Source organism: Coffea eugenioides, chromosome 3 (genome assembly GCF_003713205.1).
Source record: "Coffea eugenioides isolate CCC68of chromosome 3, Ceug_1.0, whole genome shotgun sequence".
NCBI lineage: Eukaryota > Viridiplantae > Streptophyta > Magnoliopsida > Gentianales > Rubiaceae > Coffea > Coffea eugenioides.
Window position 1 is genome coordinate 1,283,040 of NC_040037.1, and position 21,319 is coordinate 1,304,358.

General features: G+C 38.0%; 4 protein-coding genes across 4 annotated transcripts; 3 read left to right on the plus strand and 1 right to left on the minus strand.

The window, feature by feature from the left end:
- Window positions 1-3,736: 3,736 nt before the first annotated feature.
- Window positions 3,737-5,697, plus strand: LOC113764927 (pectinesterase-like). The gene is made up of 2 exons (XM_027308971.1): window positions 3,737-4,739; window positions 5,000-5,697. The coding sequence occupies exons 1-2, from the start codon at window positions 3,737-3,739 to the stop codon at window positions 5,695-5,697; spliced, it is 1,701 nt and encodes a 566-aa protein (XP_027164772.1).
- Window positions 5,698-6,835: 1,138 nt separating this feature from the next.
- LOC113765683 (condensin-2 complex subunit H2) lies at window positions 6,836-12,257 on the plus strand. Its single transcript, XM_027309922.1, has 11 exons — window positions 6,836-7,206; window positions 7,303-7,402; window positions 9,181-9,287; window positions 9,364-9,506; window positions 9,583-10,021; window positions 10,110-10,282; window positions 10,356-10,529; window positions 10,637-10,726; window positions 11,164-11,265; window positions 11,368-11,526; window positions 11,718-12,257. Exons 1-11 carry the CDS (start codon window positions 7,014-7,016, stop codon window positions 12,087-12,089), a joined length of 2,052 nt encoding a protein of 683 aa, XP_027165723.1. The 5' UTR covers window positions 6,836-7,013; the 3' UTR covers window positions 12,090-12,257.
- Window positions 12,258-13,565: 1,308 nt separating this feature from the next.
- On the minus strand, window positions 13,566-15,105 carry LOC113765157 (RING-H2 finger protein ATL2). Its single transcript, XM_027309239.1, has one exon. The coding sequence runs from the start codon at window positions 14,822-14,824 to the stop codon at window positions 13,931-13,933; it is 894 nt and encodes a 297-aa protein (XP_027165040.1). The 5' UTR covers window positions 14,825-15,105; the 3' UTR covers window positions 13,566-13,930.
- A 3,888-nt stretch (window positions 15,106-18,993) lies between these two features.
- Window positions 18,994-20,124, plus strand: LOC113765582. The gene is made up of 2 exons (XM_027309809.1): window positions 18,994-19,228; window positions 19,390-20,124. The coding sequence occupies exons 1-2, from the start codon at window positions 19,142-19,144 to the stop codon at window positions 19,867-19,869; spliced, it is 567 nt and encodes a 188-aa protein (XP_027165610.1). The 5' UTR covers window positions 18,994-19,141; the 3' UTR covers window positions 19,870-20,124.
- The last annotated feature ends 1,195 nt before the right edge of the window (window positions 20,125-21,319 follow it).

Consider the following 21,319-nt stretch of genomic DNA (forward strand, 5'->3'; position numbering starts at 1 on the left):
TTCAGTAGTTCTTTTGGCAACTAAAAAGTCTTCTTGAGTGGAGGTTTCCATGGTTTCTCTAGGGGCTGGCTTCTTGACATTATGATACTTTTCTTCCCCGATATATCTAGCATAAGTCTCTTGTTTTGGTTTTAAATTTTACGAGTACAATACGATCAATATTCATGGTTACTTTGTTTAAATGTAATGGAATTTAATCTCTCCTAAAGCCTATTTGTTGCCTTCATGCTAAGGTTGCAAACGAATCGAGCCGCTCACGAGTTCAAATTCAAGTTCGACTCGAGTTCGGTCAATATCAAGTTCGATCTGATCAAGTCGAATTCGAGTTCAAAAATACTCAATTCGTTAGTTCACAAGTCGAATCTAATATATATATATATATATATTAATAATAAAATTACATATATATATCCCTAATATTTTATTATTTGTTAAGAAAAACTATTATTTTTATTCATTTTTTAAAAATAAAATAATTTTTTTTTTATTTTTTTAAGCTCAAACTCGGGTTTTGCATTAAAACCTCGTCAAGCTCGATCTCGAGTTTGAGTTTCATAAAATTAAATTGAGACTCGACTAGATTAAGTCAAAATTCGACTTGATTCGTCTCATTTGTACCCCTAACGTAACTTTATCATCAAGAAGCAAATCAACTAGTGGATATACCGTCTAACTTTGAGTGCAAGCAACAAATTGATCTCTCTTTTACTTAGGTAGCTTTTGGGCACTTCAGATCCTCAGCCAAGTTATGAAGTTCCCTTACCAATTCTCATTCTTCAGATTCTAACACGTCACGTGAATTCACTTAGATCAATTCTTACAATACAACGTATTACATGTGTCAGGATTTGAAGAGTGCGGATTGATAAGGGATTTCATATTGGAGTTGAGGATCGGTAGTGCTTTTGGGAAAGCAAGTTTTATTCTTGTTAATGGCCAACTGACAAGCCTGTTGATCATTCATTAAACAGTGAAAATGCTTCAAATATTATGAACGAATCCACCAATTTCTCTGATATATATATTTCACCAAGGATTTCAAACAAAAAGTTAGCTCTTATCCTCTGTTGCAATGTCGTCGAGTACAATTATTCCAACTCCCACAAAATTTTCTTTTCATCTCTTTTCTTTTTCCACTTTTAAACTAGTTGCAAACAATATATCACACTAAGAGAATTTTGATGGAAGCACGATGTAGCCAATCTAGAGCTCAAAAATCAACCTAGATAGGGATTTTTTTTCTTGTTCTTTCGTTTTCTTTTTAATTTCGAGAACAATAATTAATCCTAGTTAAAGAATATTTCATATTTTATATTTTTATCTATGTTTTGCAAATTACAGAAGAGGGAAAAAAAAGGAAAAACTCAATTCTCCACATTATCTATTCCGGAAGGAGGAAAAAAAAAAGATTACAATCTTTACTCCATGCAATCTGCAATGAAACGGACTATGCAGTCGAACGATGAATGCAATAATCAAAAGCTATGGACACGTTGAGTTTGTCAGTGGGTTTCAATGATAATCAGTCTTTTTTAAATTACTCAATTATTTGTTCTAATATTGATTTAATCTTGTGTTGGATATGGGTAGATGTCCATGATTTTTATTGTTAGTTAATAATAACATATCCAAAATCACAGATTGTAGTGCACATGAAGAATTTGATAAAATGCACAAGAAAAAAGGAAAAGAGTCGAACTAAGTTGTTTTTTTTGTTAGGCTAAAAGTCATCCCAACGTTGGTGATGGAATTTAATTAAAACTTTTACGACCAGAGCCATGATTCGTTGAATTAGCAAGTTGTAATTGGTTATTGATCAACTTACAGGGAAATTCTATAAGTTGCTCAATGGCCACCATAAAACTTGTCATCATGTCAACGTGGTGACAATAAATATATTTACAGGATTTTTTTGTTTTAATGAAATCAATCCAGAGGGTTTTAAGCAAAACAGTCTGACCATTAAAAGACGATTTTTTTCAAAAAAGAAAAAACTAAATTAATGAATTCCTTAAATAAAAAAAAATATATCCCGCCTAAACAAAAATTAAAATAGTCTCTAGTGCTTACAGGCCATGTCAACATGATGATCAGCTAATTGTGGATAACAATGTAGTTGTAGCCATCAATGGTGTTACTAATCCCTTAGTAGCAGCAGCGTTACAGGCTTCCCTATTCTGTTTATCTCACATCGTTCTTGGGGGGTTAAGGGTTGGGTAGTTAAGTCCCCAGGTTTGCCTCAAAAGTTGCTGGCTTTTGAGGTTAAACTTGGGATTAGGTTTAATTAAACAATTTCTTACTTCTGTAAGAAAAGAAAAAAGTAGCCATCAATGGTGTAATTAATTGCATTTTTCCTCAATTTTATATGATCATAAATGAGTTATGATTCCTTATTGGTTCGACAGTATTGTCTTTTTGCAAAGCTTTTTAAGTGAAGCTAAGCCCATAATGACCCTCAATGTATTAGTAATTCAATTTGAGAGACTGAGAAAGTTTACCCCATAGATTCTCACAAGTCAAGAATGAATTTCTCATTGAACGAAGAATATATCAATACCATGACTAAAAGATACTAACTCAGGGAATGCATAGCATAAACTAATTGTAGTTTTGAGTTTCCTGCTAAATTTAATAAATAAAGAAATAAAATAAAGGTAGTAAGTAGCTTTTCCTTCAGTTAAACATTTTCACCCTTGACACTTGATATTTGAAGAAATCTAAATTGGACCGGACTTAAGTTTTTATCCATCAAAAAATAAATGAAAAGGTAGAACCTGTTGTTCTAGGATCTAAAATCTAAGGATGTTGAGTGTAATTACCAGAGAAGTTTTAGATATGACTCATTTAACAATTTTAATCAAAGTTACTGGAAAAATAAATCTTCGTGAGGTAGCAACCAGCAAAGTAGATTCTTTTCTTTGCGAAGAAGAAAATTTAACAACAGAGGAACGTACGTAAAACAATCACTCCTATTACATACAAGTCGACTTTTTTTATTTTTTTTTTAATGAAGATTGATAAGAAAATATCAGAGGGAGAAAGATTTTTTTTTTTTTTTTGAAACTTAAAGAATGACTTTTTTTTTTTTTTTGGGGTAATGTGTTAAACCCAATATTTTCATCCCATAGGAAATTGAATTAGTTACCACGAGGTGCAATTAATTTAAACATCATATCCTTCAGACCCTTTTGCCAAGGTGGAAAATGTCATACGCCCTCAAGTTAATATTTGCTGGACAATAAGCATACATATTCAGTAAGTCCATAGAATCTTCTAAAGCTAACAGTCCCTTAGATTCCAAAACTATGGGAGCCCAGCGAATTCATAATTATCAACCAGTCAAATGAATGTGTGTGTCATTCTCACGAAAAGTTTACTCAGCCAAAGACACAACACATACCTGTTGTTTTTGAATGGCTGTCCTACATTTTCTTGGCCTATAAATGCTAAGGACCATCGTTCTGTAATGTCCGAAAATAAAGAAGGCCCTCAGCCAAACGCTATCTAACAGAATTTGACTGTCAAATTGCATGGTTATATTCCTCGCATCTTCATCTCTGTATATAAGAACCATTTCCCACATTTATCCAGACAGTGGAGGGGTATCAAAGACCCTTGTGTCTTTACTAATAACCTTTCTCTAATTCAAGGGAAAGAGTGGGCTCGTTAGAATTCGAAAAAATAAAATATATCAAATAGAAAGAATTACTTTTAACACGATATATAAATATCATCAATGGGTTATGACGATAGTTCAAGGAAGAAGAAGCTCGCCATTCTGAGCGTCTCTTCAATCCTCCTTGTGGCAGCCGTAGTTGGTGCCGTGACTTATGGTTCTAGCCATAAGAATGTTGAATCACCCTCCGCCGGGGCAGATGCCGCGCCTGTAACATCTTCCTCCAAGGCTATACAAAGCCTTTGCCAGCATACTGATTATAAGGAAACCTGTGAAGATAGCCTGTCAAAAGCCAAGAACACCAGTGACCCCAGAGAACTTGTAAAGGTTGCCTTCCAAACAACGGTTGATAACCTCGGCGAAGTCATCAAGAACTCATCTCTTCTCCAGAATGCTGCCAAGGACCCCAGGACTTCTGAGGCCCTGGACATTTGCAAAGAAGTTTTGAACACTGCGATTGATGACTTCAAGAGGTCCTTCGATAAGGTTCAGAACTTTGATATCAGCAAGTTGGATGACTACGCGGCTGATCTCAAAACATGGTTGAGTGGTGCAATCACGTTGCAACAGACTTGTTTGGATGCATTTGAGAATACAACAGGTGATACCGGAGAGAAAATGAAGCAACTCATGAGAACTGCTGTTCAGCTCTCTAGCAACGGCCTTGCTATTGTCACAGATTTCTCTGAGATTTTGGGAACCTTGGCAATCCCCGGCCTCAGCCGAAGACTCCTGTCTGCTGAAAAGAGAAAGCTTGATGAGGAAAATTTTGTTGAGCGTAGGCTCCTTCAAGTTGACCCTGCTTCAATCAAGCCTAATGCCATAATTGCTCAAGATGGAAGTGGCACCTTCAAGACCATTCGGGATGCTATTAATACTGTCCCCAAGAATAACACTACACCCTTTGTCATTCTTATCAAGGCTGGTGTCTACAAGGAAGTCATTTTAATCCCAAGACGCATAAACAATGTTGTGATTATGGGAGAAGGCCCAAATGTTACCAAGATCACCGCAAACAAGAACTACGTTGATGGCATTGGCACTTTCCACACTGCAACTGTTGGTAAGTTGGGTGCCCTAATTACTTTACTGCATCAAAAGGATTTATTGTTGAGGGTGTTTTTCTTCCTGTCTATCAGAAACTCAGAATTGATGATCAAAATCTTATTTCAATTCTAAGTCTCTGATATGTAGAGTACAATAGGCAACCTTAGTAGCAGATTAGCAGTGCTAAGTAATTTCTTACCATAGTTGGAATCAGATTGATGTTAGTAACTGCATTGCTGGACCATTTTTTCTCATTGTGCTCTTGAAATGATACAGCCATTAATGGAGATGGATGCATCCTTAGAGACATTGGAATTGAGAACTCAGCTGGACCAGAAAAGCATCAGGCTGTGGCACTTCGTGTTTCAGGCGATAGGACCATTGTTTACAATTGCCAAATAGATGGCTACCAAGATACCCTTTACAGCCATACCTACCGCCAGTTCTACCGCGACACAACCATCAGTGGAACCATAGATTTCATCTTCGGCGATGCTGCAGCAGTTTTCCAGAACTGCAAGCTGATTGTGAGGATGCCACTTGTGAACCAAGCTTGCATGGTCACAGCTCAAGGCAGGAATAACAGCCGTAGCACCGGAGCCATCGTCCTCCAAAACTGCTCAATCGTGGCAGACCCAGCTTTGCTGTCTGCTGATCCACCAGTCAGGGCATATCTTGGACGTCCATGGAAGGAATACTCAAGAACCATCATCATGCAATCCAACATCGACGGATTCATTGATCCACAGGGATGGTCCCCATGGATGGGTACTTTTGGGCTGAAAACGTTGTACTATGCTGAATACCAGAACAGAGGTCCAGGTGCCAATACAGATCAGAGAGTTGATTGGCCAGGTTTCCAACATATCACTCCACAGATTGCTGAGAGCTTCACTCCTGGCAAATATTTTATCGGTGATTCATGGATAACAGCCTCTGGCTTTCCCTACGTTCCTGGCACGATGAAAGTGTAAAACTACTAAACCCCACACTTTCCCCCAGCCCCCCATGTGATGGGACTCAATGTACAACTACCACATAACTCAACAAGAAAGTGAATTTACCATAATGAATTCTAATGACATTCTTCTTGGTACATGGCAAGTCAGTATTACTTGAATCCAGCATAGAGATCTTTCTACTTTTCTTCTTGTTCTTAACTTCATTGGACAATATTTTTACCTGTTCAAAGATACTGCTAAATAACGAAGTGTTCCACTGAATGCATGTCTTAGACAGGGGAAGAACTAGAAATTGAATTCAGCAGGGGCAAACTATGTGTAATAATTCACAATTTCTTTATCTCAATTCTAGATCAATTGATAAAGAGTAAATTCTATACACACTGTCAGTGTATACACTATCACGATTGGATGAATGACACATGAACAAATTTTGAATTTCAAATTCAAATTTTACACGTGTCATATATATAATGGTGGTGATAGTGTATATACTAACAGTATATATAAGATTAATCATTAAAATTAATTTTCATCGTTTGTATCTATGGCTTGGAATTTTTTTTAAAGACTCGCGCAAGGATTTATAAATCACAGGGACAAATACTTTGGAAATATAGGGATAATGAGATTAAATAGCCATATGTTTGGGAAAAATAGTGAATAGAGATAAATTTAGGAAAAAATAGCGGATAAAAGTAGTTACAACATCTCTAACACTAAAAAAAAAAAAAAAATCTCTACACTCTAATTTTCTGTATTTTAAAATCTAAAAGTTAGACAAGATATTATACTACATTTGAACAACTTTTTTCATATCAAAAGAAAACGTTGTGCAACTCAAAAGGATACTTGCATGCATCTTTGCCAATTTTTGGGAGTATTCCACAGATGAAATTGAGCGGGCCCCAAACAAGTTTTGGGTCTGGCCTCCTATGATTGTTGGAACATTCCAGGCCAGCCTTTACTTTTGAACCCACAAAAGAGGATGGACATATACTTCTGTCCAAAAGCAAAAAGGGCCAGTAAGCCCAATGTGTACACCTGGGCGGGAAACTAATCACCCAAAAATTTTGAAACCTTTCACGCACTAAAACACTTCAATCTACACACACAACACGCCAAAGTTCCAAACACTCTCTCCTGTCTCTAGGCTTCATCCAATTTAATTTTCCTCTTCATTTCTTGGTTAAAAAATTTGGGAGTTCCAAAACTCCATTTTTTCAACAACCCAGCTTCTAGGTTTTCTATCTTTGACCCCAAATGATGAAATTTTGATGGCAGAAAAACCCGCCCAGTAATGGACTGTTCTATTCGGTCGATTGAAGATGAATAACACTCAAGATCAACAACCCGAGTCCACCGGAATATTTCATTCGGTACAACCTCTTCGTGACCTCGAATCAAATTGGGCTGTAGATTTAGCAAAGAATCTTTCGGAATATTTGCTTAAGATCTGCTCCGGTGAAATTACCTCCGACGACCACGATGTTCCTCAACTCTCCGTAAATTTTGCCGAAGGTCTTGTCAAATTTTGCTAATAATAAGATGAGGGTTCTTGATTATTCCCAAATTCTGGGCTGATTTTGATATTATGTTTTGGGAATTTTGTGTTAGCTGCTTTGCTGCTGCAGGGTTCGGTGCAAGTGTACAGTAGAAAGGTGGAATATTTATATTCTTTGGTTTTGCATGCGTTGGAGTTCATTTCCCAGAAGAGGTTTGGTTCCTTAAGTCCATTTATGCATCTTTCATATATTTACTTCTAGTAGACTATTTTATTTTATTGACAAACGGAATTATTGCAATATGTAATAGGACAATACATAATTATGGAGTAAAGGTTGTCAATTGGCATTTTAAGTTTCTGGATTTGAAGTAAAGTTTCAAACTTTGTTAGTTTAGTCATCTGGGGATAGGAGATTTGCACCCAATCTGTTAGCCTTTCCCTTGGATTGGTTAGTAGGGAATCGAAGTTAACGTCCTTGGTGTTTGTCTGTTTTATACTGTGTTGACTGTAGCTAAAGTATTGGCATCTGGAATTCTGCTGAAACAACGAGTTTAGGGACTCTCAATGTGACAGTTAGGCTGTTCATTAAGGAGGCATAACAATTAGCCGCTCTTTAACTGGTGACTTAGTTGCAATGAGCTACATTTTTTTCTATAACTTATATATTTATTATTTTAATAGGGTGATTTATCAGGTGTGATAGCTGGTTAACCTTCTTAGAAATGAATGTTTATGCAACATTTAGATTTTGTTTGCACATGTGCTTCTGGTTTCAGTCCTCCATAGTGTGTCAATCTTATAATAATTTTCCGTAAGTAATTATTTTCACACTGACAATTTGTTTAGCTTTTCACTGTTAAAAAAGAATTTTTTTAAAAAATTTAACTTCTGTTATGTTTGTCTATGGACAAAGTATGCAGCTAGATTAATCTTTCTTTCAATTTGATAAAAAAAAGCTAAAAAATTAAGTTAGTCTTGCAACTGTTCTTCATTTGGAAAATTCAAGCCTTTGGTGGAATTGAATGGAGAATTTTTAGACATTTGCGTGTCAGGAGCATGTGAAAGCTGTGGTGTAATGATATTATCTAAGACTTGCATATATTTAAATTTCTCAAATGAGTTGTTAGCTGTGGCATTTGTTTACAGTAGAAGTTCTTTTTTTTTTTGTGAACTGGAGAGAAACTCTGCTCCTTTAGTTAGATAAACTCAAACGTGGTTTTAATTGATTGAATTTCATGGTAATCAGTTGTACAGCATAACACATTTACCTAGAGGAGAAGAAGAAAAATATGTTGTGCAGTTTTTTGATGTAAAACATATGCCATAGTGTAACACTTATGGTTATGCGAGTTCTTTTGGGGACCTTTAAGTTAATTCCTTATGATTTGGTTTTTTTCCACATGCCTTCCCATAATTTCAACTAAATTAGTGACTCTGTTGAAAGTTGGATTCATGAGAGCATTGCTGTTCCTAAGATAGTTTTATATAATTGTTATTTTATGTTGAACAATGATGAGCATATGGGGCCGGGGAACTGAGGGGCATAACAGGCAAATAGTCCTTAATTTGGGCAGAACTGCCCCATTAGTGCCGCGGAAGTGTCATTAAAGTTAAAGACTCATGATTTGAATTGCTTCTTTCACATGCTCATGTGTCTGCTAAAATTTCTATGGTATGCCATTGAAACATTGTCATCTGATTTAAGCATTAACTTAAACATTAAAGATTTAGCACTTAATGGAATATAAAGATCGGTTTCTTTAAAAGTTGGATACCATCAGATTTCATCCTTAGTTTATGGTTGACACGTGCAGTTCTGGTTGCATTTATAAGTACTCATTATCCAGGATCAAACTTCACTAGTTGTTTAAATGGATAAGGAAATTTTTGGCAAGAATGAGATATTGGTGAAAAGAGATTTGCATTTGCAAAATTTGTATAAGTTACCAATTATTTATCATTTTCTTTTTAACTTCTTATATGAGTAGTTCACAAGAACAAGGAACGAGTGCATCAGCCCAATCAGAAGAAAGTGGTTTAGAGGCTCCTCATGAGGAAGAAGATGATAGATTTTGGGGCTTAGATGACATTCCAGGTATGTTGTTTCTTTTTTATCTTGTTGTGATATGGTTGCAAAACATCTCTTGGATTAAAACTTTTCTGTGTTGCAGTTGAAGCAAAGAATATATTAGATAGTGTGAATGGCAAAGATATACCAGCACATCATTTTGTGAGACCCCCTGCAAATTTGGTTGTCCTTGAAGGTGATTGCTTAGATGCTATTGGAGATGCTGGGGAACTAGAGTCCTATCTGGTATTTGTCAAGTATTAAGAATGTGGTTTGTCTAAGGATGCTCTCATTCTCAATACATGTCATTTTGTGCTTGCAGCTAGCCACCAATGATCTTTTCCAGGATTTTATTTTGTTAGACTCATCTGATGCAGTAGCAGTCATCGACTTCTTGAACAGTCAGAGTAAAGCTGGAAAACTCCACAATGATGTCTGTAGAGGAAGCTCCTTGAACTGTAAAAGTCGCAAGAGCTTTCAGTCCCCAACCAGACATTCTGGGGGTACTGGCCACAAGCTGTCGGCTCAAAAATATCAAGATGCTGAAATCAATCAGTCCCCATTGGTCGATCATGGTGTCAAATTGAATGACCATGGTGTTGGGTCTTCTCTGCCTGCCTATGATTTTCCTGGAGATGACGGTGGTCATTTCAACATGGAAAATGAGTATGCCGAATCAGATGATTCTGATAGTGATGATCCATGGAAACCTCTCAATCCCCATGAACCAGGGAATTTAAAAGTCAAGCCTTATAAAAGAGGTTATTAGACTATTCTGTTGCCATTCTTGCTCTTTTCCTGTCTTAAATAAACGCCTGATTTGTTAAATTTTCATTTTGTTCCAAGCAGTCAAAGTGAAAGGAAGGCTGGTGGCCAATTGGCGGAAATCTGATCCTCTGATGGCAGAGTTTCCTCTTGCAAGACAAGATGGTCCTAGTTCAGAACTCGCTGAAATATGGGAAGCAAGATGCTCCACCTTACAGAGGCCAGCTGAACCACATTCTCCTCCACTCTTTGAGAAGGTTGGTTTATTTGTGTTATACGTTTTGCTCTGAGTTGGACTTCTTTTCTATATTGACAAACCATTGTTTGCAGCTGCGGCAATCATTTTTTGTTCGAGGGAGGAACACAGAATACAATGCTGTTCCTAATCCTAAAGAGAACAACACAGATAATGGATATGACAGTGAGGATCCAGGAAATGAGCCGCCTGATTTTGACATGCCAGAGGATACATACACTTATGAAGATGTACCTCAGCAAGATAAGGTTAGGCAGGCTGTTGATGTGCTTCCATATTTGAAACTTGTATGTGTGGTGAAATGGTGGTGTTGTGCACATCTAGACAAATGGTTCACTTTTCAACTTTTGTGTAGCATGATGGTGACATTCACTTGGACCGAGATGAAGGTTATGAAAATCCCACTTCTCATGCAAGCCTTGAAGATCTTTGTCGCTCCCACTTGGTAAGCCACAGAAACGCTTCCTATCTCAGTCAGCTGATTAAAGGTTGACTTCTTATCTTGGTTGTCACTGTTTAGTGTGAGCATGTCTGCTCGGAGGAGATCATATATTTGAATGGGTAAACAATGTATTTGGAGGGAAACACAGAAGCTCAAAATTCATATTGTGAGATAGGCACTTTCTTAATCCTTTCTAGTTATCAGTTTCTCTTGGTGCTGCCGTATAAAATTGTGGTTTGTATGTCTGGATCTCGAAGAAACTGCATGCGTTTCTCAATAGTGATTTGAATTGTACAATGAAGTGAGATCACTAGGTTTTGCTAAAAGAAGTTTACAATGCCATATTCAAGTGTTGAACTGTAATTCCTTCTCATGCAGTAAGTGTCTTTGAATTGTCAAGGTGCAATATTGACTTAGTGAAACTATATTGGTATCTGTAGGATTCTCTCCTTGCTAGTCTTGCTGAAACTGAGAAACAGACGGAATTAGCTGCTCGGGTTTCAACATGGAAACAGAGAATTGAGCACAACTTGGAAGAGCAAGTTTGTGCATCCCACATGTCTCTATAGTTATTTGATATCCATCTTTCTACTGGTATTTCCATAACGTGCTTCTGATGCGAGCCAATATTGACACTCTGACAGGACTCGCGGCCTCCATTTGATATTCATCAGTATGGTGAAAGGGTTATGGATAAGCTACATATGGCAGGAGACACCGGAATTTCCATGTCTTTCGCTGATGTGGTCAAGGGCCAAGAAAAGCACGATGTTGCTCGAACATTTTCTGCGCTTCTTCAATTGGTAAACCCTTCACTTTGGACTAGATTATCTTGCAAACCGACGATTCTAAATTTCTAATTAGGACGTGCATTAGAAACTTTCCCACGAGAATTCTAGTTGAGTTGAAGGAGCAATTTATTTGGATTCGTATTTATATAATAAGGATGAGGTGGCATTGTTCTAAATTTCGACCTTCTCATCTCTATGAACAGGTGAACGATGGATACGTGGATTTGGAGAAGAGTGGGGGTGATAGTGGATCTATCTGTTACACGGTTGGGAATCCATTTCTGGTCCATCTCCTCCAAAACGAGAAGCGAAGTGATGTAGCACCGCCTCAATTGTCAAAGAAGAGAGCTAAATCTCCTAAAGGGTGCACTAGAGGTGAAAGGCACAACAAGCCTGGTAAAGAAAACTGCCCCGTTGCAGGCATACCAATACCATCTTCGGTATCCACCTCGACTTGTAGACTCTCTGTAAAACTGGGAAAGCCTGGCGGTGTCTCGAAAATCTGTACTCCTGAAGGCAAAAAGAGGCGAAAATCGCGCTTGGTTGAACCGGTGAACTTACATCTAGCAGGATAACAGAGTCAGAATGTTATACTGTGGACCTTAACAGATAGATCATTTGCTGAATAGGGAGTGTAGTAATGTAGAAGACAAAGGTGGAATTAGAGCTGTAGTAATTCTAACAGTTAGTAGAGAAGTTGATTAGCTAAAACTGATACCTAGAATGTACCGTACTAAAAGATATGATCGTAATTTTTGTAAGTTTGTAACATATATTATTATTATTATTCTGCAAATAAATTAAATTAAATGCCCTTAATGAAAACCACTGATAGAGTGTTGCAAATTAATCAAAAGCTCACATGATTGTGGATAGAAAATAAAATAAAATGGTGGGAAGTATTTGGAATTTTGAAGAAGGAAACTAACTACTGCTGTTAAAGGACTTGTGAATTATTGTCCTAACTCCGCACGTAAACCATCTTCTCCGTGCAGTGTATTTCAACGCAGAAACGTGACCCGTTTTTTAAGCGTGCTTTCTTTGACTAAACTATAGTTGAATCCAAGTGGAGCTCGTTGAAAATTGTCAATGCTGACAGCAGAAGTCATCCTTTTGAAGTAGTTGAATAAAAGACCAACAATAATATGTCTTTTCCTTTCTTTCTATCTTTTATTTATATATATATATATATAAAAAAAAAATTGGAATTCAGCATGGGAAGACCTGCCTGCCTGCCTGCCTCCACGTTGAAATGCTGATGAACGAACCGCTTTAATCATCTTATTGCAAGTTCCAGGCAAATGAGTTACGTTCCTTATTCCCACTCTCTGTGGTCTCCTGATGCTGATGCTAATGTTAGTCAACGTTTGTAGTTTGAAGATGGTCAAGGTCAAGGACTGTCTCAACAACTTTCAGCTTGTTTGTTTGCATTGGAAAGGAAATGTCTGGTGGTTGTTTAGGCTTTTGCTGCTTTCACAGCTTACTAAAAATTCCCTTCGCTAATCAGCAGCAACTAATAGTAAGAAAAACAATCCTAAACTGGCATTATCCCTTAAAATTAGTGTGACACACACACACACTTGCAAAGAAACTCGAATCCTTCGTTCTATTTTCTTTTGTTAGTCAGAAGGTGAAGAGAAATTACGCGTCACGGGAATGAAAACTTTTATCTAAGCCCACTTGGAATCTTGATTTATTTCTTCACCTTTATAATTAAATCAGCAGAAAATGCACCTATCTAATCTACCACGAATTCTATAAGCCTAAACTTCTGTACTATATATATATATATATGCATATGTATATTCCAATCGGCGCGTGTAACCATTGATAATTAATAAGGCATAATATTAACAAGTTCGAGTTTAATTTTTTCTTTTTTTTTTAATGGGTGACACAGAAGAAGCGAAGTGGAGAAAATATAAAGAAATTAGAAATGAGAATCTCTAATATTTGAGTTTGAAATCTTAATCTCAATTATTAGATCAAGAACTTCTCGTTCAATTTGATTATAAGAATGGCCTATACTTTCATTATCTAAATAGTAAATAGATCAAAAGACAAAAATCTCATGGTGTCCAAGTAAAAATCGGCCAAATGTAATGTGCTAAAATCATGATTAATCAAATAATTGAATGAATAATTTAGGACCGGTGGATTACAAAATAGAAGTCTCGTGGTCAGCAGTAGTAACCCACCATCCTTATCTATCTACAGGTCAACCATTTCAGTCATCCACTGCGTGCTAGCAAATCAGCCTCTGTATATCACGACCATTCACTATTCGCCACGCCCACTCAAGAATTTGTACTGCATCGGGCGGCTCGCGAATCTCCAGATTTCTGACACTAGTCAAAATATCTGTTTGCGATTTTTCCATACTGTTCAACTATTGCGGGACTGAGACCAAGACCTATCACCTCGGGGTCAGCACCCGGCCCTGAGTCAACTCAGCCGGTCCACTCTCCAAATCAAACTGAGTCGGTCCCGAGCTGCAACTCGTTCCCGCCCCACACGGCGTCGCAGGTGCTGTGCCAGGTGTTTTTCGGCCCATGCTCAGTATTCTCTTCAAGGACAACAACCGAGTCCCGGGCGACCTAAAACCGTGACTCGCGGGTGAACTCAGCGGCAACTCGGGCTCGAACTCACTCCTCCTCGGAACCTCGATTCTCACAGCCGTCAAATCCAACCCCTTCCTCCTCGACCCCAGCGACGCCGTAGAAGAGCAGTCTCCCTCCTCATTCAACCCAGAACTCAAACCGGGTTCAATCCTGTTCCCTTCCGGTTCAACCGCGGAATTGCTCGTCACCGGTTCGGGAACCGGTTCAACCGCAGCTCGACAAATTGGGCAGGTGGAGTGCGAATGAAACCACATATCAATGCAATCAGCGTGAAAAGAATGGTTGCATTTGGGCAACAGCCTTCCCTTTTCATTCTCCTCAAACTCCGATAAGCAGACGGCGCAGTCCATCCCCTCCGGCTGAGTTTTCGGGCTATAAACAAAAACCGGAAGAGAAGCAATCACGGACGGTTCAAGGCCGCTATTGGGGGCCGGGTGAGCAGCGGGATTGTTGTCAACGTAAAAGACGATGTGGGCTCTTCTGCGACTGTTCAAACGGCTCCTCCTGCGGAGGAGTTGGCGGCGCCGTTCGCGGAGGAGGTACCACCGGGCGTATAAATGAAGGGCGACCATCAAAACTACGACAAAGAATAAGATGACTATAGCACTGAGCATTATTTTTCCGCCCATGGCAAAGTCTTTTGGGTTTGGTGTGTTTGGAATACGAGGAACGGAGTGATCACCGTCCATAATCACTACTATTTTTTATGGTTTTTGAGAGAATTAAAGAAAGGGAGGAAGGGGAAGGGTATGCTTAATGCAGAAGGAATGAAGGGGCAGAGGAGGAAGTGAAGGAGATTATAAGACGATGAGAATTGAGAGAGAGAGAGAGAGAGAGAGAGAGAGGATTAGGAAGGTTCTTGTTGGTTTCAGTGAGACCAACTACGTAGGAGGATGAGTAAAATTGAAGTTGAAAGCGCTGCAGTAGGAGTAGGCGCCAGTGTTGACGCGGGATTAGTTGAAATGACGGTATTGGACTCATGGTTCTTGTCATGGGTGAATTTGATGCTGTTTGGTAAAGGGCTGCTGCCTCGTAGTTGGAAGTGCAATAGGTGGGCTTTTTTTTAACTGTTCTATTTATTTTTCACTTAATTAATAGTTATTGAATCTTAAAGGAATAAAAAAAATTAAAATATAATATTTATGTAGGGGAAATAGTAATATAATAAAAAGTGAGAGAGAGAGTGGCACAGAATATGAGACAGAAGATCCGTTGCGGTTGGTTTCGGTATTGGTACGGGAATTGGGCCATGGGAAAAGCCTTGTACTAGTAGCTTTCGATCAGAGCCAAGTTCAATCAAGCTTAAGTGACGTATATTTAGTACATTATATAATTTTACACTTGGGATATCTATATATATATATATGAACAATTTGCATATATTTATATATATATATATATATATGCGCGCGTGCACGCACGTGTGTATGTGTTAAAAGCTTGATGAGCTTTCAATCCTCTTATATAAAGCTCAAATTCGAGCTCTTCAAATTATTCGAGCTGCTTCAAGTTCTGATGGAGTAATTGATCTCATCTCGTTTATACTGGCAATGTAGAAGTGCAATAGATTCCTTCCTAGATACGGTTGTAAACAATTAAAAGCATATTTCTTGCTGAATTCAGGACCCAAAGGATTACTGATCCAACAAGTCAACTGCAACACCATAATGGTTAGAGAATTAGATAAGTAAAGGTCCAATGTGTTGTAAAATGGAGTAGTAATTACCTTTTTAAAAATGTATAACTCGTATGCGCCCAAAAGTACTGTTGAAATTATCCCCAAAAGTCAGATGCATGGGAATGTAGAGTTAGATCAGTACGTGTACTTAAAGTATAACTTAGGAATATAAAACTAGGAAGTAGCAATGGGTGCCTTTTCGCTGTGGCTTATGGCTTTCCAGGCTGTGCAGTACTATTTGCTGCCCCCATATGGAATTTGCTTGGATTTTGCTGAGGCAATGGTTATGATTGTGAAAAGGACACAAGAAGAGCCGAAACACGCAGGGTGGCTTCTGAAATTGGCTCTCAATCTGGATCTTGCGAGTCTGTGATCAAGTTAGGGTTGGAACAGCGTATGGGCTTCAACAACAAAATAAAAAGAGTTCTTGGGCTTTCTGGAAGGTGTATTTGTGTTGTGTTGAGTGAGAAATTGGCAGAAATTCAAATGGGCTTTTTCTAACATGGGCTGCCTCCTGAAACTATCAGTTTGAGATGAGAATCATGTAGAGTATTGAAGTTTGTGGTAGCGAGTATTAATTACTAACTAATAAATAATTGAGACATTGAATAATTGGCCAATGTAGATGAGACTTGAGAGACAGACTTGAAGAGTTTTTTCGCTCGCGAAGGGGTGGGTCACTATAATCCGAATGGAAATAGAACAGGGGATGTAGCTAGCTTCCCTGATCAAGCACAAAATGATTCAGCAGTTTCTTCTTATTGTAGGAGAAGAAAATAGGAAAAGGGGATGAAGTATTCCTCTTAGCAGCCAAAACGACTAGGCTGACATATCAGATAATTGTTCTGGATTGTCTTTATTATAACCACCCACAGAGAAGGAAGAAAATTTTTAAGTACTGGAACCACTAGATGGAGCTCAGGTTCCATATTGTGAGAATTCTAATGGATTGATCTCATTCTTTAGTAGTAATCTATCTTCTTGATCATGCTCATAGATGAGGCAACAAGAATACATGCCATATGCTAAAATTCTCCTTTATCCGTTCGAGTTTCATATAATATATATATATATAGCCAAATACTCCCTCCCTTTTTTTATAACTGACGTTTAAGGTTTTGCACATCAATTAAGAAAAGTTTTTCATTGCTTAAATCTATACACTACTTTCCTTTTGTATCCTCATTAATTGTCCAATTCACCCATGTTTTCTCTCACTAGAGTACTAAATGGTGCTGTTTTACTAGACCAAAAGCAATGCAAACTAACTCCCACCAAACTAATTATTAGGAGTAGTAATTAAGAACCCTGTATTGGAAAAGAGAGATAAAAGGGTAAAATTGTGAAAAAATAATTAATACTATATGGGGATAATAAAACGATAGATAAAAGTACACTAGAACAAATTTCTTAAACGTCAGTTATAAAAAAAGAGATGGAGCAGTAAAAAGCAGTAGTAGTAACTTGATACTCATGCCTTCTTTTTGTTACCTATGAGTTTCAAACGCACTAGCATGCCATCAATGCTACACTGACTACTGCACCAATTTTAGCAATTACTGCAGTAAAATCGTATGCGAAATAAAAGGATAATTTAAAAGTAAAAATATTAATAAAATAATATATCTGTAATATAAACAAATAATTACGTATTATTTTACACAAACAATCCCTATCCAAACACAGCAAATTTCATTTCTCGACTGCAGCAACTCTACCCAGTAAGCGGGCGGCAGCAGCAGGAGGGGCAGGTAAAAGCCTCATGCATCCCCAGTGACAAATCATAGTCTAGCTTTCTACTTGGTACTTGATGTGTAGTTGAGGAAGAAGACAACTCATATAACTCCACTATTGATTTCTGATGGCTACATTTTAACTACGTTGTTTTCGGGTGAAAACATTAAAAGCACACGGCACCCTAGATTATTGTTAATTTCTCTTCAGCTGTAGATGTGGGCTAGGACACGGTAAGTTACAAAACCACCACCACCAGTGCCACGAGTGTTATTGTGCTTAGTTGAAATTTACTCACTCAATCCCGCAAAACTTATTCTCAATTATGCTATTTCCACCATACTTCAGAGGCACTCCTAATGTGACCAAACAAGTGAAGGAAATTTTATTATGGCACAAGTAAGCACTTTTATTATGGCCTAACCTCTTGTGTTCGTCCTGTCTAAATTTGGAACAAGACATTTTACTTGAGTCCGTTCATGTACTCCTATCCCATTTCCCATGGTTCACATCCGGGGAAAACCTACACAGAAAGAAGAGAAAATGCAAACGATCGAGGTTCCCACACACACCAACAAGTGCTGATTAATTGCAGTCCTAGAAGTAGCAAGAATTTCTGTCAAAGTATAATCAGAGTAAATTATTAGACACGCTACTTGTCAACAACAATGATGTACGCTTGCAAAATTCAAAGTGAAATTATTGGGTTCACTGCCTATATGTGTTTGATCAACTCAGTTAGGACTACGAATAAGCCAAATCGAGAATTGAAATTTGATTTTATCGAGTTGAGTGTCGATTTAATTTTATCAAATTTAAATTCAAATTTAATCTTGACGAGTTTTTAATGTAAAATTCGAATTCGAGATCGACCTCAAATTTGAATCCAATTGAACTTGAGTTCGACTCTATTTGATGTTGATCAAATTTGAATCGAGTTTTGATCGAACTTGCGAGCAATTTGATTCGTTTACGACCCCAATCTCAGTGATAGACATTGAGGGCAATATATATATATACACACCGAGTTTTGAACAGGAATATCTATTTTTAAGGCTGTGTAATCAATGACTAAATTGTAAAAATGTTGTACGGGTATAAAGTGCATGATTCTAGACAATAAACGGGTGCAGAATGTAGATATATTTATGCTAACAGGGGACAGTGACAGCAATCCTACAGGAGAAAGAGAATTCACAAGGCAAAGTTAACTGTACCCAAATAAAGAAAAGTCTCAATAAGTAAACTACATGTCCAGCCCTAAAAGCATGAAACAATAAATGCATTACAAATTTGGCGTATAAAATAGGGAGTCCAGACTCCTGGGCACTACCAAGATGCGCGCGAGGCAATAAGCGTTATGGTCAAGATTGACTACTAGGGTAGGGTAGGGTGTTCTCATTCTCACCATCCATCCAACGGTCAGTCCCACCTTGAGCCCCCCCCTACTTCACATTTGCACTAATGTTTACTACTCCCCATCCCCCCCGCAAGAACTCCTCGCTCATCCCATTTCTATAATTCTATTCTTCAGTGCACCAGCACAAGGCCAAGGCTCTCCTGCTACTTCCATCCCCCACTACAAAAAAAAAAAATGTCAAGCAAGTCTCCCATTTTTCCTGTGTCAGAACCTCAACACTTCAGTGACTATGGCTTTGATCCTCAAATTGATTACTTTCAGGTGCTCTTCATACTATCCATTCTCATTTCTTAATTAGTTTAGAATCCAGGTATTTACCTGCATAGTTAAATGTGACCAACAAGTTAGAGAAATGTATAATTAAGAAGCATAATAACCAATCTTGATTCTTGTTTTCTTTTTTGCAAATTTTAAAAATGCAGGTGTTGGAGGAAGCAAGGAGGCACAAGAGGGAGACTTCGTCAAGATCCTCCTCATCCATAGCCATAGACGCACTACACTTCAAGCTTCAAAAGCCCATCTCGAAGGATGACTATTCATCGTCCAAGAAGAAGATCAAGAAGAACAAGAAGCGGTGGTGGAAGAATGCTCTGCTCTTCTTCAGCTGGAAATGGACTTCACGCCACTCTGAGAATGCTCTCGAGTACGGGGTCCACGGTAGACGCGCCATCAGGGCATCAATCTCCGGACCCGTTTACGTTACCGAGAGTAGAAGTGGGTCCTCCACTCCTTTCCGGACAACCAGCCGCCCGTCCTCCGGTCCACTCGCCGGAACTCTGACTCCCGCAGACAAGGATGAGGTGCAGATTCCCTACATTAGCCTTAGGGAGTTTAACATGGACCATCAGCACCAGCGGCACAGTGTGCCAACCTCCGCCGTGCCGATATATTTGGTCACATAAGGTTTTAAAAAAAAAATGTAAAAGCAGATGACATATCGTCAATTATATATCTTTAACATTGTGGTGGGGTTTTCAATATTTCTTGATACTTGTTGGGGCTCATCTTTAGCCCTTTTGAAGTATTAGCCCCCACCCCCACCTGCAAAACTACCTTTGTTGTTTCGTGTAGGTTGGACTTTGGAGGAACTATAAAGCCTTCCTCTTTTTCTGTTTCATGTTGGTTATGGATTGCTTCTCATGACATTTTGTGGTTAATGATGGAATTCTTGGTATCATGTCCTTCCGGTTTTGATTTGGTTCAATTAAAATTTTGTTCTGTTATACAAAGTGAAAAGCAAATCTTATGCTTGAAACATCTAAAGTAAGTTCTGTTATACAAAAAACAAAAAGGGTTTTTGGTTGGTCTAATACACTAGAGATCGACGACTTTCATGGCTCGACAATGCTCCTATACTCTGAAATGAATCTTATGGTGAGTGTTCATTATTTAAAAAGAAAAAGAAAAAGAAAAAAAAGAACCCTCATCAGATATGCATTACTTGACACCAAAGATTAGTTTTTTAAGTTCAGATTCCAGTATCTAAATAGGAGAGCTTTGGCATTTGGCTCCCACTAGATTTGTTACATGTGAGTGAATGTGCAGCGATGTTCTTTGTTCCGAGGACTCAGATCTGTTCCTGTTGGGCCAGCCAATAGCTGCATTCTAATTGTTCTTTTGTCTGTTTTTTCATGAACTTATTTGTATCGAATGCTTCTTGACTGGCTGAAATTCTAGGTAACCGTTGGCTATGGTGGGGTCAAATTGCAGTTTATGTTTATAAACTTTCGGATCAGATTACTGACTTTTTAAGCAAATTTGTGCAATGTGTAGTTGGACATGGCTGCTTTTTGGGCAAGTATCCTATTCAACTAACGTTGTAATTATTTATCCAACAGCTAAAGCACCAAAAGCCGAGGCTGATGATGCATCAGTATCAGATTAATGCGCCATATGGATAGATGATTGTGAATGTTAGTTAGGTAAGTTCGTTAAAGGGGTTTAAAGTTTAAGCAACGGCTTTTGGAGAAAGAACTTTCATTCTTGTTTGGTGAGCCATCATTGGATAATGGACCAATACTGTGCCAAACGGACCCTTAACTCTGTGATTACTCCCCTTTTCATTCTCTTTTTTGGAAATGTAAATCCCAAATCAACTATTGCATTGTACCAATTCCATAATTAAAAGGGTACAATAAGAAGAAGAGAAAAAGATCAGGAGATTAATAGTGCTCCGTAATTGATGTAAATCAAATTGCATACTACTCCATCCGTCTCACTTTAATAGTCCTGTTTCTTTTTTCACACAGTTTAAGAAAAAGTAGTTAACTTTGTTGGAAAAGTAAATTTAGATTGCTATTTCCCTAAAATACCCTCACATTAAATATGGTACAACTTTATGAAAACTTGAAT

Bases quoted from the DNA above. Each gene is read 5' to 3' on its own strand.
- LOC113765582 (XM_027309809.1), top strand. From the start codon at position 19,142: ATGTCAAGCAAGTCTCCCATTTTTCCTGTGTCAGAACCTCAACACTTC. The intron at 19,229-19,389 runs GTGCTCTTCATA...TTAAAAATGCAG, and splicing joins CTCAAATTGATTACTTTCAG to GTGTTGGAGGAAGCAAGGAG.
- LOC113765157 (XM_027309239.1), bottom strand. From the start codon at position 14,824: ATGGACGGTGATCACTCCGTTCCTCGTATTCCAAACACACCAAACCCA.
- LOC113764927 (XM_027308971.1), top strand. From the start codon at position 3,737: ATGGGTTATGACGATAGTTCAAGGAAGAAGAAGCTCGCCATTCTGAGC. The intron at 4,740-4,999 runs GTAAGTTGGGTG...GAAATGATACAG, and splicing joins TTTCCACACTGCAACTGTTG to CCATTAATGGAGATGGATGC.
- LOC113765683 (XM_027309922.1), top strand. From the start codon at position 7,014: ATGAATAACACTCAAGATCAACAACCCGAGTCCACCGGAATATTTCAT. The intron at 9,288-9,363 runs GTATGTTGTTTC...TCTGTGTTGCAG, and splicing joins GGGCTTAGATGACATTCCAG to TTGAAGCAAAGAATATATTA. The intron at 11,527-11,717 runs GTAAACCCTTCA...CTCTATGAACAG, and splicing joins TTTCTGCGCTTCTTCAATTG to GTGAACGATGGATACGTGGA.